The sequence below is a fragment of the Martes martes genome (genome assembly GCF_963455335.1).
Source record: "Martes martes genome assembly, chromosome: 4".
NCBI lineage: Eukaryota > Metazoa > Chordata > Mammalia > Carnivora > Mustelidae > Martes > Martes martes.
Window position 1 is genome coordinate 96,607,688 of NC_137891.1, and position 21,525 is coordinate 96,629,212.

The following is a 21,525-nucleotide window of genomic DNA, read 5'->3' on the forward strand; positions in this document are numbered from 1 at the left end:
ATTCCATAGTAGAATCATATAATGAGTATTTGTCATATTAAATCAGGCTTACTTCAGTAGCATAATGTTGCAGCACGTGTCAGAAAATCATTCCTTTTTAGGGCTGAATAATATTCCACTCTATGTATATATGTACTTTGTTTATACATCCATCTGTCAGTGGACATTTGGGTTGTTACCACCTTTTGGTTATTATGAATAATGCTGATAAGAATATGGGTACTACAAGTATTTGTTCACGTTCCTGCTTTCAGTTCTTTGGGGTTTATACCTAGAAGTGGAACCAGTAGATTATATAATTCTATGTTTAATTTTCTGAGGAACTGTCTTACTATTTTTTTTGGCAGCTGTACCATGTTTTTTTTTTTAGGATTTTATTTATTTATTTCACAGGGGTCACAAGTAGGCAGAGAGGCAGGCAGAGAGGGAGAGAGAGAGAGGAGGAAGCAGGCTCCCTGCAGAGCAGAGAGCCCGATGTGGGGCTCGATCCCAGGACCCTGGGATCATGACCTGAGCTGAAGGCAGAGGCTTTAACCCACTGAGCCACCCAGGTGCCCTGGAAGCTGTACCATTTTATATTCCACCAGCAATGCACAAAGGTTTCTCTTTCTCTGTTTCCTTGGCAACATTTGTTCTTTTTTTTTTTTTTTTAATAATAGCTGTACTAATGGGTGTGAAGTGGTATTTCATTGTGGCCTTGATTTGCATTTTCCTAATAATTAGTGTTGTTGAAAATATTTTTATGTCCTAACTGGCCATTTGTGTATCTTCTTCGAAGAACTAGATTGTTTTTCAACTAACTACCGGATCCCTTATTTGTAACTTCCTAAAATCACTTAAAAAATGAAAAAGCTTAATCAAAATATTTTGTCAGTTGAATTCTTATAATGATTGTCTTGAAAAGTATACTCCTGCTATCAATAAAAATTCAAAAATAAATTCAATACTCATTAACTAGAATTGGTTAACCCCCTCAGTTCCCAAACTTTGTACTGAGGTACCTTGGGGCATTGTAGCAAATTCACAAGAGTGCCATGGGATATTTAAAAATTTCAGTGGAAACACAGCAATACTCAACATCTGTCAAGCATCATTCAAACTGTTAGCTCTGCATAGTTTAAGGTTTCACCATTAGGTGGCTCTCCATTCTCTATTTCTTTTGATGTCATAGCTTTGCAAAGCTGGGTTTTTCTTAATTGCTATGGTTAAAGTACCACACAAAAAAATTAATGTGGAACAGGAAATGAGGATGGCAGTGCCCAATCTGATTCCAAGGTTTTAAAAGTTATGTGGTGCCTGAGAGATCCATACATGCCATTAGTAAGAAAATGTAATTGTTTAAAAATGAAATAATTAGAGGCACCTGGCTAGTTCAGTCGGTAGAGCATACCGCTCTTGATCTTGGGGTTGTAGGTTCAAGCCCCATACTGGGTGTAGAGATTACTTTAAAAAAATAAAATCTTTTAAAAAATGAAATAATTGTTTTCCCCTTCATTATATATATATATATAATATATATATATGAAAATGAAAGGGAAATATACATATGTATATATATTATATATATATATTATATATATACATATGTATGTGTATATATATACACATACATATGTATATATATAATATATTATATATATAATATATAATAATATATATAATATATATATAATATATATATATTATATATATTAATATATATTATATATATAATATATATTATATATATAATATATATATAATATATATAATATATATATAATATATATATTATATTATATATATATGAAAGGGAAATATACATATGTATGTATATTTCCCTTTCATTTTATTTATGTGTATATATTTTATATATATATATATTTCCCCTTCATTTTATTTATATATATAAATTATATATATAAATTATATATATATTTATATATAAATTTTATATATATATTTATTTATATATATAAATTATATCTATATTATATATATAAATTATATATATAAATATATATATTATATATATTAAATATATATTTATATATAAATTATATATATAATATATAATATATATATTACATATATATGTGTATATATGTGTAAAATCTTTTAAAAAATGAAATAGTTGTTTTCCCCTTCATTTTATTTATCTCCCTTTTAAAAAATGAAATAGTTGTTTTCCCCTTCATTTTATTTATCTCCCTTTAATTTATATATATATACACATATATATATAAATTAAAGGGAGATAAATATATATATATATAGTTTTTCCTTTTTATATATATGTATATTGGACCCACTACGTAAAGGGAACTGCTAGGTATTTCAGCCTAGGGACATCATATACAGAGACATGAAGTGTACTGTGTATCCTTGAAGCAAGAGAATTTGGGAACCTCTGCATTAACTGTTGCTAAAGGTCAGGCACTGTGCTTGCCACTGACAATATGCAGATTAATGAAACTGGGACTGCTAAAACTGAGGAGTGGAATGTCTTTGGGTAATTAGACTTCCTTTTGCTTTTTCTCTAGTAGTCTATAAGCTCCTCAAAGCTAGGTCCTCTATCTCATTGATCCTATATGTATCTTCAGTGCCTGATGCTCTGCCTTGCACATAGGTTTTCAGTAAATATGGAACTTACATTATATTTCATAAACAATCTTCTTTATGAATGATTTCCTAGTGTTACCACTGATTTGTTCTGTGACTTTGGACAACTTCCTACTTTTTATTGTGGCAGAACAAATTCATGTTTTGACAGAAGTTTATATAGAGCTAGGCACTAAAGGAAAAACAGAAACCTTATCACAATTTTTATGAATACTCAGCTAGTTGAGTAGGTAACAAAGATTCCTTCTTTAAGAAGTCTGGAAGAAAAAAAAAAAAAAAAAAAAGAAGTCTGGAAGAGCTGATAATAATCTAGATCAGGGTTGGTAAACGCATTCTGTAAAGAGCCAGATGGTAAGTATTTAGTCTCTCTGGCCATAGCTGCAGTTATAACTACCCAACTCTTGTAGCATGAAAGCAGCATTACATAATATATAAATGAACAAGCAGGGTTTTTTTTTTAAATCACTTATTTATTTATTTATTTGACAGAGAGAGAGAGAGAGATCACAAGTAGGCAGAGAGAGAGGGGGAAGCAGGCTCCCCGCTGAGCAGAGAGCCCAACGCAGGGCTCGATCCCAGGACTCCAAGATCATGACCTGAGCTGAAGGCAGAGGCTTAACCCTCTGAGCCACCCAGGCACCCCTGAACAAGCAGCTTTAACATCTGTTTTTCTAATGAAATTTTATTTATAAATATATATATTGGTCCAGGTCTGACCAATGGGTGATGCTCTGGTGACCTCTGATCTAAGTTAAATTCTGCTTGTAGAAAATTTTAGTGACATCTAACACATGAAGTTAGGAGCTGTTGAGAACTCTTATAGGTTGCTAACAGTTAAGGTCACAACAGTTATACATGTAGCAATTTCATGAAGATTCCTGGAAGAAAAGGAATTCATACCCACAGAGTTAAGTCTGTGTGTTAATAGCAAGGAGACAGAGGCAAGAAGGATCCAGCCAGCCTTATCACCCATTACTCCCTTTAGTTTTATTCCAGCCAGACCATTCAATTCTCTAAACAAATCTTATTCTTCCTCTTAGTCCTTCTTTTGCTTACTTTGTTTCTTTCATCTAAAAGTATCTCTAAAAAAATTAGTAAATTCTATGTGAAAGTTTTATAAAGATATGTCTCCAAAATAGCTTCGATCTGTAGTATGGGATGAAAGTGAATGTGAATGGAATGTCAACCTGTGTATTTTTTTTTCCTCAGCTTTTAGAATGATTCCATATCCATTAGAGAAAGGCCATCTATTTTATCCTTATCCCAGCTGCACAGAGACTGCTGATAGAGAGCTATTACCTAGTAAGTAAATATTCTAGTTTTCCTAAACTTAAAAGTACTTGTGAGATTGTTTTTCATAGTATTTTTCTCATAGTAAAACTGCCTTTGGTTGAAATTCAGGATACTGTTTAAAATATTACTTTAGCCACTTCTTGGATATAGTTGCGTAAGTTCATTCCCGTATATTTTTGGGGTAAAATGCTATGTGAGATGCAATGAAGAACACAAAAATTGAAGATATTAAAAAGAGCAGTCATCTTACAAACATTTGAAGAAGTAATAATACCAATCCTTCACAAAATCTTTTCAGAAAAGAAAGGAAGAAAGAACACTTCCCAGCTTATTTGTGAGACCAGTATTACTCTGATGCTGAAACCAAAGACATTACAAGAAAACTATAGAATGATATCCCTCATGAATATAGACACAAACATGGTCAACAAAATATTAGCAAACTGAATCCAGCCACATAGAAAAAAGATTATACTCCAGAGCAAGTGGGATTTACCTCACAAATGCAAGTGTTTTAACATCTCAAAAGGCAATGCATCATGTTAAGAGAATAAATGACAACGGATGCAGGAAGAGCGGCTGACAAAAATCCAACAACCATTCATGGTAAAAATTTTGAACAAACTAGGATTAAAAGAGAATTTCCTTAACCTGACAAACAGCATCTACGAAAACCCCACAGCTGATAGCATCCTTAATGGTGATTTTATGATTTAAACACTGAATGCTTTCTCCCTAAGATTAGGAATAAGGCAGGGATGCCTGCTCTCCCCACTCCTCTTCAGCATTGCTGGAGATCCTAATCAGTGCAATCAAGGCAGAAAAAAATAAATAAATAAAAGGAATTCATGTTGGAAAGGAAGAAAACCTGTCTTTATTCACAGATGACATCATGTTCTCTGTAGGAAATCCTAAGAAATTCATAAAAATACTTTAGATGTAATAAATAAGTTCAGCAAGTTTGCAAGATATAATATCTGCATATAAAATTTAGTTGCATATTTATATACTGTCAGTGAGTAATCAGTCCAAAAATGAACTTTAGAAAACATTTCTAATCACAGTAGCATCAAAAAGAACAAATAATTTAGGAATAACTTAACAAAAGAAGTACGTCTCTTGTATGCTAAAAACAATGTAATTTGCTGGGAGAGATTAAAGAAAATCTAAGTAAATAGAGAGACATTCCATTTTTATTAATTGGAAAACCCAATATTATTTATATGGCAATTCTCTCCAAATTGATCTATAGATTCAATACAATCCCTACTAAAATCCCAGGAGGGATTTTGCAAAAACTGACAAGCTGACCTCAAAATTTATATGGAAAGGTACAACACTCAGAATAGCCAAAACAATCTTTACAAAGAATGAAATTGAAGGGACTACACTTTCCAGTTCTAAAAAGAGCAGTCATAGACTTAGGGGCAGAACCAGATGTATGTAGGGTTATGATCGCTGAGAGTCTCATTGAGTCCTTGCTTTCAGGAAGCCAGACCTCAAAAGAATGATCTATACTTATTTGTCTCAGCTGCCTTATCCACTCACTCTTCTTCTCTGTGAACTGGTAAATTTATGTGTAACTTTTCTTTTTATGATTTAACCAATAAGTAAGCATGCTGAAGGTTATAAACACTAGCACCATATTTCCTTAGGTGATATAAACCCGTGCCACAGTTTTTACAGTTCTGGGGCCATTAGAACTCAAGTCAAAGAAGGAAAGTTGCAGTTTTACAGCCAACAAACATAGTGAGCTGAAAAGTCCAAACAAACAGATGAAAATATAGGAGAGATTATGGAAGTCGAGTATGCTGATATTTTTCTCCCAGGGTCTTTTATTTTCTTCCATCCTCTGAGATAAGTTATCTGTTTTTCTTTGAACTCTCAAAGTACTTCGTGTACTTCTTAACCTCCCCCTTCTAGATTGTAAACTTGGAGGCCAGGATTCTCTTTATCATCCTTCTATGCATCTCTATAATGTTCACAGTGAAAATTGATATTCAGTAAATATTTTAATTAGTCAAATTTATTAATTTCTTTTTTTTTTAGTTTCAGAGGTAGAGTTTAGTGATTCATCAGTTGCATATAATACCCACTGCTCATTACATCAAGTGCTCTCCTTAATGTCATAAATGGGCCAAATACATTGCTAGTACCCAGCAAAAATATTAAATTTTAGTACCTTTTCCTCCTTATCCTACTCCAAACTCCTGAACTGCTCACGAGTTAATAGAAAAACTGATAAACCATGGGTTAAGTGCTGCATATATGAAATAGATTATAAGGAAGCTGGAATGGGGAGTGCCTATCTCTCTAAGGCCAGGCCAGGGATGATTCCCAAATCTGACTTGATTGACTTGAAGAATGGGAAACCCATTATACAGCAGGAGGAGCGGGCTTGGAAACAGGAGTGGGGGGAAGTAAATAAATTCAGGCTTTGAGTATGTTGCATGTATACCAGATATGTGTGTGTGTGTATGCACATGTATATGAACGCATTCTTAAATATTTTATTACATAATCTATTTAGTACCTATATATACACACACTTTTAATTTTTTATATCTCTAAATAATATGTGGACCTAAGATATATTTATAAGATATGTATGTATATAAATACATGTACATTATATAAATAGTAAATGTTGTAGGTATTCTTTGGGTAATAGCTGTTTTAAACTTCAAAGGAATTTGATAGGAGAAGACTGGATTATCTCAAAGAATCCAAAGGCAGCAATTCTCGTCAGACCTCAGAAGGCACTAGAACCAGAAACTAGAAGGCTATCAGGATTTCTAGGAGTCAGTTATCTGTATAGCTCCATCTCTGGCTGCCTTTTTCTGTCTCTCCTGTTCACACTTTTCTTTTTTTCCTTTCCCAACTCCATCTCCTCTCTGTATGAGCTCTCATTTCTGCTACTCTCAGTGTGTCTGCTTCATTTTCCTATCTTTGTCATTCGGCTTTCCCTTCTTGGACACTCATGTACCAAAGTTGATGCCCTTACATGGCTTTACTTTACACATCATCAGTTCAAGCAAATAATACACCATGAATAAGATCTCAGTCCGGCTTCTAAAGCTTCTGGAAGAGAGAGAGCATGGATTTATCCAGGTGTTTATTCCTGGTGCAGTTAGCTGTGGCCTAGGGACAGGGTCAGGTTGTGTAAACAGGACTCCTGGGGGCTCCACTCTCTCTTTCTCTCTGCATTGCTCTACATCACCAAACCAACTTGGGAATCCTCATTTTCTGGGCATGGATGAAATCACTAAAGGAGACTGTGTAGGTGAGAAGTAAACTCAGAGTGGAACCATGAGGGCACAAAAATGTTGAAGGAATGGGTGGCTGATAAGGTATTGGGAAGATTCAGTGAAGGAGTGGTCAGAGAGACAGGACAAGAACCAGAACTAGATAGACTAAGAACTAAGAGGAGGGAAAAATTTCCAAGTGAGGAGGAGTATCTGATATCAAGGAAGGTAATTACTACGAAGAATCCATTGACTCTGGCAATTAGAAGGTCATTAGTGAAAGAAATTTTGTTTTCTTTCCTACAGTGGTGCTGGTAGTAGTTGTTCTTGTTGTTTTTCCATTTATAGAAACAACGATATTTAAGCAAAGAAATCAGTCTTTGGAATTATGGAACATCAATATGCAAGAGTGTATTATATTAAGGTTAATATGTTTAGACTAATATAATGCCTCCCCCAAATCATTACAAAAGTTCCCTGATATAAGGCCAATTTTACATAGTAATATGAATAAAATCAGGGTAATTATTATGTACTGCCAGAGTCACAGGCTACAAGAATGGAGAGTTTGCTTTTTTTTAGCAGGCCTTTATTATTTCTAGCGTACTTACACTTTTGCAAATCCAGGAGGTAGAAGAGGAGGGATATGCTGGGGGTTTTGTTTGATTATATTATTTGTTCTGAGAGCATTTGTCTGTCTCGGACTGTGGTAGAATGCACACATTTTTAATAATGTGGAGTTCTAATACCCAGGAGTACTTAATGTTTTTTTGTTTTCAATTCTCCTTCAACCTTGATATGACTTACAGCATTCTGGAATTTGCTTATGAACCTCATAAGTTCAGACTTGAACTATTCCCTTAGTTCACATAGCTATTTAGTTGTCTTTTATGCCTCCTGATAAATTTTTCTCTACAAGCCAGTGATGAAATTTGAACTTTACTTCCAAGGGAGTGTTTCTGTACTAGTCATCCATTATACTGATGTACTGGCCAAACATTGACTGACAAACGAGTCTACGGAAAGCAGTCCAAGGGGCACCCGGGTGGCTCAGTGGGTTAAGCCTCTGCCTTCGGCTAGGGTTGTGATCTCAGGGTCCTGGGATCGAGCCCCACATCGGGCTCTCTGCTCGGCAGGGAGCCTGCTTCCCCCCTTCTCTGACTACCTCTCTGCCTACTTGTGATCTCTCTCTGTGTCAGATAAATAAATGGAATAATCTTAAAAAAAAAAAAAAAAGAAAGAAAGAAAGAAAGAAAGAAAGAAAGCAATCCGAAAAGAAAAAATTAGGTCTCTCCTATAATATAAAAGGCTTGTATTTTAGGAAATTATCTTACTAAAACTATATCGTTTTCTACCTTGTAAAGTGGAAATAATACTGTCTATCTCTTAAGGCTGTTGAAAAAATAAAACTGATATAAATTAAAGCACTTTGTAAATCATAAAATGCTATACAGTTTAATTAATTATCAGTGTTGCTGTCTCTCACATGATAGGAATTTTAGTAAGCATTGGTATACATAAGTGTTCCCTGTCTTTGCAAGTACCATAGCTTATTTCCTTGGTTTGCTGGAAGAAGTTGACCTCTTATGGTTGAGGGACAGGGCAAAAGGGACTGCTGGTTTTTTGGGTCCTGAAAATACAATGTTGTCCACAGCTTCTAATGCTTATAACTTTTTAAAAAAAAATTCAGATTTAGTGTGCTTTTATTTTAAATGTGACTCAAGCCTGTGGAAATTTTCTGGATTTTTAATGAGTTCAGTTTTTGGCTTATACTTTTAAGCATAGTATAAGACATAAAAAATATGGCTACCAAAGGAAACTTAGGTGTAATCTTCTCTGTGAATCATTATGTTGAAAAAAAGTGAAATTTATAGCTGACCTTGATTCAGCACTGAATTAGTCATCCCTTACTTATGCAGGATATTACATCAGGAATTCCTGGGTTTGTGTCCAGCCCTAAGCAGTCAACTTCCTGGACTAATGAAGTCCCAGAATAGTTCTCAGTTTAACAGATATTTATTGAGCACCTACTGTGTGCCAAGCATGGTAATAGGCTCATGTCAGCATTGGTATTCAGGTATTTTCAATCAAATTTCAAGTAAGATATAAGTACTTGAATACTATTAGTAATGAAATATCCAGTCCTTAGAAAAATAATATCTGAGTTAATGTGGGAATGTAATAAGGTAAGACAAGGGACTTCATTTATGCTCAGAATCCTAGGGCTTTGGTGTTCTGGTTCAATTTTTATGGTGCTCTATGAAATGCCACACATAGAACATTTATTAATAACTGGGTAAAATTATGGCTGTGGGAAATCTGCAACCACACTTCTGTCTCTCAGACTCCCAAAGAGAAAGAATTATGACAACTCACATTTAGGGACTTAACAGTGTTCATCATAACAACTCCATAGCAACTATGAGAGGGTTTAGCAACTTATTCAAGATCACACAGCTAATAAGTGACAAAGCTCTTTTTCAAACCACCTCAGCATGACTTTACAATTAGTGTTCTTTCCCACGATGCCATCCTATTCCCATCGCTGGCACAGTCATCTGACTCTGTAGATACACAGTTGCTGCTGGAATAATAATGGATAACTTTCTTCTACCTTACTTAGCCAGAGACGCCTTGTTCTTTTTTAAAACAATTATTTTCCTTTTTAGTTTCAAATGTTGTTTGAAAATACCAAAACTGGCTTACACTGTATTTATTCTCCAATAAAATCCTTTTCTACCTTTTCTCCCTTGCAGCCTTTCATCATGTTTCTGTTTACCCAAAGAAGGAGCTTCCTTTTTTCATCCATTTCACAGCAGGACTGTGTTCTTCTACAGCAATGATAGCTCTTCTCACACACCAGTTTCCTGAAATCATGGGTGTTTTTGCTAAAGCTGTAAGTATGATCTCAAGGACTTGTGTAGAGTATTTGTAAAACACATAAGAAACCATCTCTGATCTGTTTGTGCTAAACCAGCTGATCAGGGGAAGATGTTTGTTACCGTAAATTACAGGAATTGATTTGTCAAGTTGCTGCCATAAATATGTCAAACATAAGTTTTTGGTGACTTGAGCTATATTTTTGTTGCTTAAAAGTTTAAAGAATACAATGGTACAACATGATAAAGTTGGTCTTTGTAGATCACTTTTGGTGGTAAATATAGCACTTGTTCCTAGCTAAGGAATAACCCAGTTCTTTTCAATGCTTTCTTTTTGGCATTTGAAAAAAAATCCCTATTTGGGAAACAATTCCCTATTTCAATTTTTCCATTTAAATGAAATTATTAATGATAAAGTCTGCTGATGGAGAGTAAGTAGGTAAGATGGACAGATGGAGCATTCGCCTGGGTACAGAATGTGCTTCTTTAGTCAAAGCTTCTCACTGTTGTATCTGCGTGTTCTTAATTGGCCTTCCCTGATCTTGGGTGTAGAACTATGGATAGATCTTTATTTTCATTTTTTTGGTTTAATTTGAACTACTTCCCCGTTTCCTGAGCCGAGTCCAGATGGTATGTGAAGACTGATATTAAAGAGACTATCCCATGATTATTTACTCTTCTTAGTAATTAATGTCACTGGCTCAAAGTCCCTTTAAGTTGATAAGCCTTTAAAAACAGGTCTTTTTAAAAAATTAACATATAATGTATTATTTGTTTCAGGGGTACAGGTCTGTGAATCATCAGTCTTACACAGTTCACAGCACTCACCATAGTACATACCTTCCCCAGTGTCCATCATGCAGCCACCCCATACCTCCCATCCCCCTCTCCTCCAGGAACCCTCAGTTTGTTTCCTGAGATTAAGAGTCTCTTACGGTTTGTCTCCCTCTCTGGTTTCATCTTGTTTCATTTCTCCCTCCCTTCCCCTATGATCCTCTGTCTTGTTTCTCAAATTCCTCATATCAGTGGGATCATATGATAATTGTCTTTCTCTGATTGACTTATTTTGCTTAGCATAATACTCTCTAGTTCTATCCATGTTGTTGCAAATGGCAAGATTTAATTTTTTGATGGCTGCGTGGTATTCCATTGTATGTATATACCACATCCTCTTTATCCATTCATCTGTTAATGGACATCTGGGCTCTCCATAGTTTGGCTCTTGTGGATACTGATGCTGTAAACACTGGGGTGCATGTGCCCCTTCGGATCACTATGTTTGTATCTTTAGGGTAAATACCCAGTAGTGCAATTGCTGGATCGTAGGTAGGGTAGCTCTATTTTCAATTTTTTGAGGAACTTCCATACTGTTTTCCAGAGTGGCTGTACCAGCTTGCATTCCCACCAACAGTGTAGGAGGGTTCCCCTTTCTCACATCCTCACCAACACCTGTCGTTTCCTGACTGGTTAATTTTAGCCATTCTGAGTGCCGTGAAGTGGTATCTCACTGTGGTTTTGATTTGTATTTCCCTGATGCCAAGTGATGTTGAACACTTTTTCATGTGTCTTTTGGCCATTTGGATAAAAATGGGTCTTTCTTATACATCTTCACATTTTCAAACACAGAAGGAAAATGCTAATTCATTTTAGTCCCAAATCAAAAAGCACTGAGAACTGTAGAAACACTAGCCCTTACTCGGCAACGTAATTTATTTTTCTCTATAGCATCTGTTCTGACTCCCTGTTTCCTCACAGTCTTTTTTGCTGCCTTAAGAACAGTTTATTTGGTGCCTTAAAGATTAGTTGGTTTTCTTCTGGCACCAGGAGTAAAAGCACTGGTTTCCCTTCTTCCCTGAAGGTCAGCTGTATAATGTGTTAAGTTGCCACTGGCAGTAGGCCTAGCAGTCTGAGACTGCACTTGATTCTGGGTCAGTCTTCAAGGAGAATGACTTTCCACTATTGTTCAGGGAGTATAGATATTTGGGTTGGAAACTTGACTGTTTCCTTTTGGTGTAAAAGCAAAGTGTAGTGATCATACGGTAACTGTTGTTTGCAGTGGTGCTGGCTGGGGAGTGAGTGCATCTCAAACTGAGATGACCTTACTGTGTACTCTGGCATGGAAAAAAATTGACTGGAAAGGGAATCCCATCCATTTAAGAACTGGAAAAATATATGCAGCTGTGTATTTGAGATCACAGGCAAGCGGTGGGAGGGATGGTCCTTGGCGTTCTCTCAGGGCATTGGAAAGGAGGTAAAATGGAGTGAGGGAGAGTTTTAGAATCTAGAATCGATATGTAGCATATGTTAGTTATGTACTTCCATGAGATACTGGTTAAAATTAGTGCAGAGTGCATTCACTGTCTGCTGTAACCATCAATGTTAGTATGTAGTGTCTGTCTTTATCTGAGACATGGCTGATGCTCCAGAAGAGTCTTTAAGATTACATAGCACAAGCTCCTTAGCACTCCTCTAGCAGAGTCTGAGAATGAATAATTGTACATTTTAAACTGAAAGTTTCTTTTTTAGATCAAAAGTTATTAATTTACTGTGGTTCTAGGTAGTGAGCAATAAATAGGCATTTATTTACCATCCTTAGAGATTTGTATAGTTGGTCGCATATAGTTAAAAATGTGCCTCACAGCAAACTTTTATAGCCACATTTTATCCAGTGGCCTTTATATGTACATTTTTAATTCCTAAAAGCTAAATATTTACTCAGGGTACCTGCACACCAATATTTGCCATGCAGCAGTACCAAGGGCAGGTTCCATTGAAGAATTTATGAAAAGTGATTACATGCAGGCAATCTTCAGCTTATAAACACAACATAAAAATACCTACCAGCCAGCTAGCCAGGTGGGAGCTAGAGGCTCATATTCTACTTCTTTCCCTATTTACTTAATGGCCTATGCAGTAGGAGCTTCACCATCATCCAGAAACTTGTGAGAAAGCAGAACCTCCGGTGCCACTCGCAACTTCCTGAATCTGCATTTTAGCAAGTCGCGCAGGTGATTGTATATGCACTTTTTTTTTTTTAAAGATTTTATTTCCTTATGTGACAGACAGAGATCACAAGTAGGCAGAGAGGTAGGCAGAGAGAGAGAGGAAGGGAAGCAGGCTCCGTGCTGAGCAGGGAGCCAGATGCGGGGCTCGATCCCAGGACCCTGGGATCATGACCTGAGCCGAAGGCAGAGGCTTTAACTCACTGAGCCACCCAGGTGCCCCTCGTATATGCACTTTTAAAACTTGAGAAGCCCTGCTGTCCTCTCCCTGCAACAGGAGGAACTTATACAGCCTAGAGAGTGCCACCTCTTCCAGGTAGAGAGGCGCAGCGTTACAGGATAGCAATGAGCATAGGCTCTGGAGCCAGACTGCTTTCCTTTGAGTTCCAGCCCTGACACTTACTGGCTGTGCAACTTTGGGTAAGTTACTTAACCATTTCTCCCCCTCATAGGCACTTGTGAGGGTTAGATGAGTTTAAAATATGACAGGTGTTTAGAACCATGTCTGTCCACAGTAGAAACTAGGGAAGTGTTACTCTTGTCGCCACCCATCATTGTCATCATTATTACCAAAGTGCAGCTGTGATGAGAAATCCTAACCCCCTCACGGTTGGGAGGAGCTATGTCCTGCTAGTAAACTCAAAATGTATTTTCCCATAGAAATTGCAGTATAAATGGTGGCTAGGTGTCATTTAAACAGTACTGCTGGTACATTATGTGTATTTGTACCACCAGAAGTGGAGAAATGTTTCAGGTTGTAGGTCCTGGCAAACTGCCTTGTAGAACATCAAATATTGACATATTGCAAACTGCCTATGTTAGGATTTTCAATTAGGTCAGATATTTGATAGCCAAATATAATGGAAATTAATCTATTTAGTCAGGCAAAGCAATTTAAGAAAATTGCCTAAATTTTTTCCATTGATATCATGGTCTCTTCCTCATCTGATATGTTTTTATATTAGCTCATATGATAGAGTAAATTTAATTTGAATTTGTGAAAATATGTTTGTTACAAAAATTGCTTTTTTGTGAAACAAGGCACTAGGGATTAATGGTTTTTTATAATCCTCACTGTGCCTCAGATTGAGATAAATAGAAGAGTAACTAGAATGGTTAGTGGTTTTAGTGCCCTATCTTTTGCATGTACGAAGCTGTGTGGAATAAGACTTCAGTTTCAGCAAGTTAGGGCTTTCTTTCTTGATTTTTTCTCCTGGCTGAGATGAAAACCAACTCTGACATTCGACATAGAGCAATAAAAAAAAAAAAAAAATTGCATAAATCCCTGGAGATGTGGAATGTGCTGATATCAGAGCTGATACTCTCCAAGGCCAGAATTCCTGAAAAAGGAAAAAGTGCTTTTAAGTGGTAGGTCATTTTCTCACCTGCTTTGAAGCCTGCTGGGTTAAATATGAGAGTTCAAAGTAAGGGTAGCCAGCAAACCAAATGAACTGGAATCTGATTCTGCTTATCTGAAAGGAGCTTCTTTATTTAAGAGCAGCACTGCCCTCTCCTTAGAGAACCAATCTTCATCTAGCCTGCCCCCTTTCATTTCTCTCCTGCAAGAAAAGCTTTCTTCTTACTAAGTCTTGGGAGGGCGTTATCACAGCAGTGAAGACTATAGATGGTCTTTGGGGGTTTCACTGACTTACTGATGAATTCAGGTTTGTGGCATGTGATTTTAGTACTTTGAATTCAGAAGTGTGTTTGCATATAAAAACCCCTAGTTGGGTTTTAATGAAATAGAATAGCTAGCCTTTGCAACCTAGCAGAAAAAGGTGTTAGTGGGCAAAGATAGGGATCAGAAAGATTCCCAAATAAATAGTTTGTTTCACTAAGGCAAAACTTTGTTGAAATCTGTTTCGCTGAACACATACTGTAGCTGTGCTGAGGTGGGAATGGGCCCTGTTTCCACATATTTTTACTAATCTTTATGTGGGAAAATGTGGTTGGACATGCCAGTGATGAATTTCTGAGCAACTCATAATTGGCTGGCTCCAGTGTAACTAGGGCCTAACAATCTGCTTGATTAATTCTTTAAGGACTACATTAGCCAAGTTGTATGATTTCCAAAGATATAGAAGGTCAGATGTTATGCTAACAAAAGACCTTTCTACAGAATGTTCCACTGGGATTTCTTCAGCCCCTTCCCAAAAATAATTAACATTTTTCTCCCCAAATTACATTTAAAAAAATAATAAGCAGAAATATATGCCAAGTATGTTTTACTGAGTAGTGATCAAAACTTTCGAGGTTTGTACACCATTCTCATTATTTTTTTTTCAGGGCAAAGACCATCTTCATACCTAGGGGAGTTGATAGATAATTATAACTTTATATTGATATATATCAGTGGAAAAATATATTATTTCTAAAGGTTCCTAATTTTCCATTGTTACAACCATGACATGAAACCTGTTCATAGGAGGAAATGATTTTTTATATTCTCCATCTGATTTCATTCATACTAAAAACCTTTGAGAGTTGTATCCCTCTTTATTAAATACTTAGGGCCACATTCAGAAATTCAACCAACAAGTAAAACAAGTTTCTTCACTTTGTTTGAAAATGGATTACTTTTCAAACCTGTGAGACTTCTTTAGTTCCTAAGAACTGACATAGTTTTTAAAACATTTTGAATTGCAACCAAGCTTATAGTCCCACAAAATATTTTTCTGTAACCATACTATTTCCACAGCAATATATCTGAGGCATTTCCCAGAGATCATACTGATAATAAAAGGAGCCCATTGAGTGACAGTTCAAAACATTTTGTATGTTTACATTTTTGTTCTCTTGCTAGTGCCACTGAATTCAATCTTTATTTGGGTAGTCTAGCATATTCCTATTTTGATTTTCTTAATTAATTGGGATATTTCTAGCAAGAGAAAAGGTGTTCTCTACTTCTATTAGGGGTATTTCTCATGCTTCATTCTGATTGTTCTTCAAAAAGAACCAGACTGAAGTTTGTGATATTGCTGTTACACTTCTTTATCCACTTTTTTCTGAGTACTAAACTCTTCTTTTCAAAGAGGAGGAAAAAAGAATAAAAGTCAAGACAATGTACTTTTTAATGCATGTTTATACCCCTTCCCCAGGGTTTCCTTCAGTTGTGAAGTTTGTGGAAAACATGTTCTTTCCCTATTAACATGTGCCTGTCAACTGTGAAGTTCACAAAAGCTTTCCCTGAATTTATTTGGCAGTATATTTAATCATCCTTTCCCCCTCAAAGCAAACGTCCCAGTGTCAAAGTTGAGGACATCCTGTCACTAATTGCTACCGATATACTGATTGCTTAATCATTAGCACTTGGGGCAAATGGACTGCCTTGCCGTTTTCAGAAGACTGGTGCTTAGATATTGATGTTGGTTGCTTATTCCAAACCCATTACACAAGTGATACTAGAATTCACATCAGGAAACCTACTGATTTTTCTTTTAGAAAACATCTTTGTTTTTTGCAGACCCAGCACAGTCCCCTAAATGGAGAGAATAATGGGATACAGAATAAAATTATAATCTTGAGGAATAGTTTTTATTGGCTTCTTTCTTTAGTTATTTTTTATTTATTTATTTTTTAAAATTTATTTATTTGACAGAGAGAGAGATCACAAGTAGGCAGAGAGGCAGGCAGAGAGAGAGGGGGAAGCAGGCTCCCAGCAGAGCAGCCGAGCAGAGAGCCCCAGGCAGGGCCCAATCCCAGGATCCCGAGGTCACAGCCCCAGGCAGGGCCCAATCCCAGGATCCCGAGGTCACAACCGGAGCCGAAGGCAGAGGCCCAACCCACTGAACCACCCAGGCGCCCCTACTGGCTTCTTTCTTGAGTCAAGCTTTGCTCCTTCTCCCACCAATCAAATTTCTAATGCTCAAGAGAACTAAATTTGTATGACTACTTAATATATTATGATTCTAAACCAGGAGTAATTTAGATTTCAGTTAGTTATTATCTTTGTTCTTTTTTAAAAAAAAAAATTTATTTATTTATTTGACAGACAGAGATCACAAGTAGGCAGAGAGGCAGAGGGAGAGAGGGGGAAGCGGGCTCCCCGCCGAGCAGAGGGCCCGATGCGGGACTTGATCCCAGGACCCCGAGAGCACGAACCGAGCCGAAGGCAGAGGCTTTAACCCACCGAGCCACCCGAGGCGCCCCTATTATCTTTGTTCTTAAGAGTGTATACTTAGACTCTCATTTTTTTCTTACCTGAGCCATTGGAGGACAGATTGTGGTTTTCCAGTGTTTTAAATGGGGAAGTTTGAGTCATTCAAGTTAAATGACTTGCTTGAAATCACACAATAGATAGCCCTTTACTCATGATATATATTTTTGGTTTCAAAAATATGTCAGTGAACAACTTAGAGCAAAACAAGTACAAAAGAATACATTTTAAACAAAATATAGTAATGCTGAAGGGATATAGAATGATGGAGTGGTGATAGTGCAGTGGTTTTGCTAGGGAAGTCTTCCTACAGGAGATAAATTTGGAGAAGAGTTTTAAATGAAAAGGCCGATACAGATTTTCAGAAAATAGAAAAAACATTTAGGTTGCAGAAATGCTTACAGCAAAACAAAAACATTAGTAGACCCCAACTACCTGGAGAATTCTTCCCTCTTTACAGCATAAGCCTATTTGATGAACTCTGATGCTTTAAAATAAAGAATGCCCATTTGTTTTTTTTTTGTCTTTCAAATTGGTTCGCTTTAATTTCATTCCTTTTCTTGCTAGTAAGCCTCTTAAGAATGAAGAACACTGGTCATTCCATCACATACTTAGACAACAGTATAAAAAACTTCAGCCTATCTAATTCTCTGAAATGTACAGTAATACTAAAGAAACAGTAGGCACCAGTTTGTAATGATTCAGAGGGAATTTAATCAACTCTCTGAAATGGTTAAAAAAAGAAACTTAATTTAAATTACGAATGTATACCTCATGTTTCAATATCATTCTTCTTTCAAAATCAGAAGGTAAGTTTGTGAAGGAAACAAACTGGGGAAGTTTAACTGAACAGAATAAACTTTTGGTCTAAAATATAACTTGTGTGTATTTTCTGGTTAACATGGGAATTTTAGGTAGCAGATGTACTTCTAGTAGTTGTATTAGTAAGTAGGAAACTTAGGTATGTTTCTTAATGTTGATGAGGCCTCAATACAAGATTAGCTATTTTTAGTATTCTTTCTGAATTTGAGGAAAATAAATTACTTGGATTTCAGATGCTGCTCGACAAAATTAAGAGAACTGATATTCAGTTAACTGATATTCAGACCACATAATTACCCTCTCATCTCATCCTATAATTTCAAGTGTTCTGAAAATGAAACGTATATATTCTTCAAAGTGTAGGAAAGGGCTCTATTCTTACTGAGCACTTGTAAATTACCAGTAGGAAATACAGCGAGAGAAGCAGTTTGGGTAAGAATTCAGAAAGGAGCATATTCTCACACCCTTTGCTAGGAACGTGCCAGCTCTTGTTTTCATCTATTCAAGATACGGGAGTCCCACTTTCTTTGTGAAGCCAGAGTTCAAGCTTTGACTCCCAGGTAGCGGCAGCTTTACAATTAAATTTTAATCCTTTAGTGTTTGTTAGACTCCTATCTAGAGTATAGCTGCAACCATTCTTGGCAGGCAAACACATTGCTGTGTTTTCTGCAGTCACAGTGAGATAGAAGAATGTTTTCTGGCTGGGGTGTGGATGAAGGCACTTTACTAATCTTATGCATAATTCATCCTTGGTTGCTGGGGTACTCAGAGTTGAAACTTTGCCCTCTGATAAAATTCAGCTGGATTTTTTATTTACTTGACTCTGATCCCTTTGGATTTAGCCCTTACTGGGAGCCTGGGGTTTCTAATTCAGCTAAGCCCTAGCTGTGTAGACTTTGCTTATTAATTTACTCTGGATGTATTTTAGCTCTTGTTCAGACCACCATAAACAACAACCGCAACAACAGCTGCACTAAAGAACGTGTAGCTTAAAGGCCAGGAGACCCTGAAAAGATTTCTTCTTTCGGTATTGGCTGATTGACTGGAAAGACTCCAATAGGGCTTATCTTAGTTTGTTTTCAAAGTGTAGTTTTTAAAGAGCCTCCGCATTTAAAACTACGTGAACTCTCGTTCTATACCATGCCACAGTGTGGTAATGATTATTCTGTAATGTACTCCACATTTTCAGCATTCGCCTTCCTTATGTTAAGATGTTACTACGGATGGATCTGTTCCTTTCTCCATGCGGTGAGCAGATATGTGTCGGGCACCTTCATGGAGAATGAGGTACAGTGTGTGTTCACAGGTAACTCATAGTCTAGCAGCAGGGGGTTTGAGACAGGCAAGGGATCTATTAGTACAAGACAGAAGCTACTGCTACAGCAGTAGATTGGCTTACCCTTGCATGTTTATTCAATTGACTGGAAGTGACTGAGGAATTATTTTCACGTGCTTCACCTAAGATGTAGTGACCTAAAAAGTCATTCTAGACTCAGAGAGGACTTTCCCTTTCAGAAGACTCTGTTTAGTTAGGAGCCCTTTCGGTCACACAAGGAAGATAGAAAGAGAAGCCTCTATTCTCTTCCAAGCATGAGGCATGTAGGACTTCATCTTAATACCTAACTGACCAAGTGCATATTTTTATAAACAGTAGTATTCATTATGTTTTCCTGAATAGTTTAAACTTTGTCAAAAAGTGAAGTGTTCCACAAATCAGAACTTAGGTAAGCAATGTCTCGCCTCAGATTCACGTATCAGCCGCCATGAGACAAAAGCCTCTAGTGGTCTTACATTTTCATCACCCTCTTTCGTGTCCTCTCATCCCTATTAATGACAGATTGATAAGAGGTAAGGGCCATTCTGGTTTGGAAAATGAAACAGCGTGGTGTCATGGTGAAGCAGAATGGGATAGTGAGAGTTAGGTCATGTGAGCAAGATGGGAAAGAGCCACTCAGAATTTCCCAGAGCCTACTGTTAATGTCAAAGCTGCATCCTCCAGTCAGTCACTGATTCTGAAAATCGGAACATATGTTAATTTTTAAAAAAAATAAAAGGATATTGGGGTAGGCACTGAAATAGGGACCTTTTCCTTCTCTCTCAAGCTGAATTTTGACGATCGATTCTACATCCTGCACAGTTCTACCTTTTTATAGGGGGAACCACCAAGATTTTCTGAGTAACTATAAAATATTTCCAATCTTTATTGGCTCACTTAAGTATATGTGCTAACTGATCATTGGGGATATGACCTTGGAATACATATTTCAAAATAGGCACAGGACATGTCTGTCCTTAGGGAGCTTATACTAATTAGGCATGTCATCAATAAATATGGTAATGTGATGGAAGTATATAGAGTAGAAGAGTGGGCCCAAAGAGTGTACTGATTTAACTCGGTGTGGCAGCAGAAGAAAGGAAGTGGGACAATTTGAACAATGACTTGGAGACAGAAGACTACAGATGAGGCTTTGGAATTTACTGCTGATTGTTAGTTCTCTAGCAATCCATCCGAGCTTGCTATATCTGCTGGTATAAATAGAAATTATTATTCTTTGGGTGGGTTAACAGAATATGTATCTCCAAATAGTGAGTTAGATGCATGATAGCATCTTCTAACTCAGAAGTCTGATTTATAACATGCTGGTAAGGAGGCACATTCATATTTCTGGGTTGTAAGGAGCCCACTCTCATCCATTCACCTATGTTCCCATGTAGACTAGACCATGTCTGCCAATATTAGGTGTCTAGAGAAAGAGTTAAGTCAAAATTCAACTCTAGGCCCTCTGAACCCCTGGCTATTACCTACTCCTATGGGACTTGGACGAAGATAATGAACACAGTTACTTAACTTTTTTTTTTTTTTTTTAACTCTTAGCTTTCAGGTGGTATTGAGACTAATCATATCTCTTGTTTGGCTTTAAGCTCCATATTAAATTGTTTTTTAAATTGCTTTTGAGCAATAACTTTTCTTTGGTCGCTTAACCAGCCACACAAGTTGAGGCTTTTGTCTTGATGTCTATTTTATACTAGCTGCTCTGGGAGAACAGATGAAAAATAATAAGTCAGTTAGATATTTTAAGAGTATCGAAATCCCTTCCATTCAGAAATGTAAATAAAATAACCAGCATGAGCAATCAGCTTATGTCAGATTCCATGGGTTTATGTTACATAGGGAAATTATAGTGCAACCTGAAACATGCTTCTTAATGAATTCATAGTGGTGTCACAGTTGAATGTAAACCCTTGAGCTTTTCTATTGTGAAAGGTTTCAGAAATCACCTTTTATAAACTGCCTAGGGAAGGAGGAAAAAACTAAGATGATACCAACAAATGCTGTCACTGTGTAAGTGGCTGCTTCCCAGCACCAGACTGTCCCAGTTAAGTAAAGCAAACACTTGGGATACTGGTCACCTTTTGGCTTATTCAGTGGGGTGTGTGTGTGTGTGTGTGTGTGTGTGTGTGACTTGTAATATAGTTGAGCCTTGAACGACATAGGCGTTATGGGCACTGACCTCCTGTATGGTCAA

The 21,525-nt window shown here is 36.7% G+C and overlaps 1 protein-coding gene across 2 annotated transcripts in view; it reads left to right on the forward strand.

Annotated features, from left to right (window-relative positions):
• The window catches only part of ST7L (suppression of tumorigenicity 7 like), an 82,482-nt gene that overhangs the window by 54,307 nt on the left and 6,650 nt on the right, over positions 1–21,525 (forward strand). Inside the window, exons 13-15 of one of the 2 annotated variants that reach the window (XM_080802370.1) lie at positions 3,811–3,903; positions 9,896–10,035; positions 19,188–20,071. In XM_080802370.1, coding sequence (XP_080658496.1) covers positions 3,811–3,903; positions 9,896–10,035; positions 19,188–19,208 — 254 coding nt within the window. In that variant the 3' untranslated portion in view covers positions 19,209–20,071. Of the gene's footprint in view, positions 1–3,810; positions 3,904–9,895; positions 10,036–19,187; positions 20,072–21,525 lie in introns of those variants that run through there. The other variant, XM_080802369.1, reaches the window with a different exon arrangement.